Source organism: Musca domestica, unplaced genomic scaffold (assembly GCF_030504385.1).
Source record: "Musca domestica strain aabys unplaced genomic scaffold, Musca_domestica.polishedcontigs.V.1.1 50, whole genome shotgun sequence".
Taxonomy (NCBI): Eukaryota; Metazoa; Arthropoda; class Insecta; order Diptera; family Muscidae; genus Musca; species Musca domestica.
In genome coordinates this window covers 5,141,490-5,145,552 of record NW_026712347.1, presented here as the reverse complement: position 1 = coordinate 5,145,552, position 4,063 = coordinate 5,141,490, and the positions used below count along the sequence as shown (strand labels likewise).

Genomic DNA, 4,063 nt, shown 5'->3' with positions numbered 1-4,063 from the left:
TTTTTAGAATATTCAAGAAACAAAACATAATTTTAAGTATTTAATTTTTAATTTTTTTGAAGTTAAAATATCAGTATTTTTATTTAATTTTAATTCATTTATTTGATTTTTTAATGAATGAAATATATTTCTATTTTTTAAGCCATTTGTTTCCATTATTTTTTTCAAACTAATTTTTTTTTTTTCAAACTAATTTTTTTTTTCAAATTATATTTCATTCATTGCTGTTCAATCACTTCCCATATATTTTTTCAAAATAACCCTCTAAAAATGTTTCCCAATTTCAAAATGTCGATAAAGAAAGAAATAAAAATAAAAAGAGCACAAGTTTTTTTGATTCAAATAATTTTCCAATTATTATTTTTTATTTAAAATTCTTGTATTTTTTTCCATATTTTCCATTGTTACTCACATCAAAATCCACACCTAGTTAATCATCAATTGTAACTAATTTGCTTTTACAAAAAAACAATAATAAGTATAATAATAAAAACAATGTAATTCTTTTTTTTTAGTTTATAATCAGAAAGAAACAATTATTATTTTTGCAAATTTTCAAAATATTTTTCAAAAAAATAAAACTTAAAGTTAATTTTGATTGGTTAAGAAAAAAAATTTCTTAAAGAATTTTTTTGATTTAAAAATAAATGTTTACCACACTACAACTTAAACAACTAATTAATAAGTAATAAAAATATATATATATAATTAATAATAAAAAATAATTTTCTTTGTCATATGTGCAATTTTGAAAAAAGGAAAATTAATTTTGTTTGTTTTATGTACAATTCAAATTTGGGTTTGGCTATTTACAAATGCATTTCCTTTTTTGATTGGTTTCGAATATATACAATCTTGAGGCAACGTTCAAATATAAAATAATAATAAAAATAAAAAATAAAAAAATAAAAAAAATGATAAACTTAAAAATAGAACTTAAATATAAATGGCACTGTTTTGTTAGAAACCAAATTTTGTTTTTGTTGTTCTTTGTACAATTTAAATGTTTTTTCTATGTGCAATTGATTGGTTTTGGTTTGTTTGTTTCAACTTACGTTCTAGGATAAATTGTTTTTTGTTTTGTTTTTCGAGTTGTACTTGGGGATTTCATTTAGTTTTAGACCTGTTTGAGTTGATGCGTCTTGGGTGCAGGATGCAGCATGCGTTTTCATTTTTGCTTGGCAGCACAAAATTTTAGAAATTTTGCCCGGAGCACATTTCCATTTGATGGAGAATGCCTGGAGTTGCTAATTCGAGTTTGGTTACAATCTTTGGGATTTGCGTCATGACTAAGAATTCTTGGAATTGTCTTCGTTGTAAAAGATGAGGATGAGGATCGCTTGCTTATTCCATGCGTTCATGTTTGAGCTGTTGTTGGTGTTGTTGTTGCTGTTGGCGCATATACATGGTGGCAGCATCATCCAATTCATCCAAGTCCAAATCATCTTGCATCATGAGCATGGGTTCGGGGCTCTGGGCAGCTGAGGAGGGATTTGAGGCCACTTGATGGCGGGGCGAGTGCATGCTCAAGTCCTCGGGTTCGGTTTGTTCGGGCATATCGCTGGGCACATGCATAATCTGGGGAGGAGGCAAACGGAAGACACGACGAATATCATTAGCCTTGCGGAAACGCATGGCCTCGATTTCATCGGTTTGGCTGCCATCCTCAGACAAATCCAAGGGAGCTTCTTCTTCCATGTGGGAAATGCCGGCCAAGTGCATGATCGAATGGCTAACCAAGGGCTTGCTGACCTCCATGGATTCTTCGGAGCCATAGAAAGATTTCTGGTCACAGTTCATGATGTTGTAGTCACCGCTCATGGCTGGGCTCAGGGCTGGAGTAATGGGCGATTGCACACCACATTTGTGGTTCATCAAATGGTGGCGGCGTCTGAACTTCATGTGGCACTTTTCGCATTCGAAGGGCTTCTCGCCATTGTGCACCAGCATGTGGGACTTCAATTGATTGCTGTCACTGAATTTTCCATCGCAAATTTCACAGGTGTAGGGCTTCTCACCGGTATGGACACGCAAATGACGACGCAAGTTGGCCACCTGCACAAACTGGCGATCACAGTGGGAGCAGTGATAGGGCTTCTCGCCGGTGTGCAGGCGCATATGGGTCTTCAAATGGTGATCACGGGTGAAACGCTTATGGCATTCGGGGCACTCGAAGGGCTTTTCGCCGGTGTGGGTGCGTTCATGGTTTTGCAAGACATGTTTGTAGCCAAAGGACCGAGAGCAGATTTTGCAGGTGAAGCTCTTGTCACGGGAAGCACCATCCTTGGCACCGGCACCAGCAGGGCTGGACACATCATGGGAGGAGCTGTTGGGCGATGAACCAGATGAGGGTGGTGAAATGGGACCAGGCATATTGTACATATCGCTGACACTCATGGACATTTCCATGCTGGGCGAGATCAAATCCTTTTTGACATTGATTTTGCGGGCCTTCTTGGCGGGCATGTCGCATTGCATGGAGGCTGTGGGCGAGGTCATGCTCAGTGAATGTTTGCCGCTGCTGGGTGTGTTCACATTGATGGGCGAGTGAGGAGAGGCGGGTGGTGAGTGAGGAGCGCCCAAAGCCAGACCGGCAGTGGCGGGATTACCAGCGGCCCAGGACCCAAAGAGTGTGGCAGGATGATGTGGGAACAGGGTGGAGGCCAATGTGGACATGGGTAATTGGGCGGCCATAAAGGCGGCAGCTGCTTGGCGATTGGCGGCCAGCAATTGTGTGGGTGAGAGCATGCCAAAGGCAGAGGCTGCGGCAGCTTGTTGGAGACCAGGATACATGGCTGTGTTGGCGGAGGTGTTGGCAGACATGGGAGGCGATAGCGATAGTGAGCGATCGACTTCTTCGCGCTGTTGCATGCCAGCTAAAGCGGCGGCTAGTGCTAAAAGGAAAAGAGAGAAAAACAAAAAGTTAGTGATGTTGACAAAATTTTCGAATCCTTTGTTCAAGGATAGTGTTTTTTTTTTAATTTTTAATAATAATAATTTTTTTATTTTTTTAATACTTACTTCTTGTTTGTGCGTCCTGTAGCAGCGATATAGCCATGTTATGTGTGTGTGTTTGGGGTTTTTTAGCGAATTTTTAATTTCGTGTCAAAAACACGAAATTTTCTTTTTTGGGTTGTTCACAAAATAATCCTTGGGTAAATCCTTGTCTTTTTGTACTTTGTTGTAGTTTTTTGTTAAAAAAAATGTTGTTCACAATTTTTCTTTTTTGTTTAAACAAAATGAGGTATTTTTCGGTTATGTGAGAGGTATTTCACGTTTTTGGTTTTTCGTAAATCCGATTGTGTTTTTTTTTTCTTAAGACACTAAAAAATATTCTTCCTTTTTTTTGTTCTTAGATGTCTTCGTCTTGAGGTTTGCTTGAGAAATGATATGCTCTGGAGGCAATCCTTGTATTTTATACACTTTTTTTGTAAAATATCCTTTGCTTGAGTGATGATGTGTGTGAGTGGTGTAAAAATATCCTTTGGTTTATTTTTCTTTTTTGTTGGTTGTTTATAAAATATTACGTTACACTTTTTTCGAAAATTTTATTTTTTTTATTAAACTTAGTTATTATAAAAATTTGTTTTATGTTTTTCTGTGTGAGTGTGCGTTTTGTTGTATTATTTTATAATGTTATGTTGTTTTTTGTTGTTTGGTTAATTCTTAGATGATGATGTTCTCTGTTAAAGAAGCAAATCACAACTGATACTTTCACTCTGCTCAGCCAGAGTATATGTACTCTCTGCTCTGTGGCAGTTGGTTATGCTCATTTGCCCTAAGCGACCCTCACACAACAAACCCTTGTTTGCTTTCACCAACTCACACGCACACACACACACAGGCATAAACATGGACATGGTAAAAGAAATGCACTCTTCCGTTGCGTTCAGTGGGTTACTCTCAGTAAGTAATGCGTGTACGTGAGTTTACTCTTCTCTCTCTCACACACATTTTGTATGGTACGCTCTCTCTCGTAGTGTGTGTGCCTTTTTTAAAAAGGAAACAGGTAGATTTTTCACTCATTTCTCTTGTTTTTTTTTCTCTGTTGGTTGGGTGTTTT

At 37.3% G+C, this 4,063-nt stretch overlaps 1 protein-coding gene across 1 annotated transcript; it reads right to left on the bottom strand.

Annotated features, from left to right (window-relative positions):
* Positions 1–339: 339 nt before the first annotated feature.
* On the bottom strand, positions 340–3,705 carry LOC131805359 (protein krueppel-like). The gene is made up of 2 exons (XM_059128472.1): positions 3,022–3,705; positions 340–2,894 (listed from the first exon to the last, which is right to left on the bottom strand). Exons 1-2 carry the CDS (start codon positions 3,056–3,058, stop codon positions 1,345–1,347), a joined length of 1,587 nt encoding a protein of 528 aa, XP_058984455.1. The 5' UTR covers positions 3,059–3,705; the 3' UTR covers positions 340–1,344.
* Between the last annotated feature and the right edge of the window lie 358 nt (positions 3,706–4,063).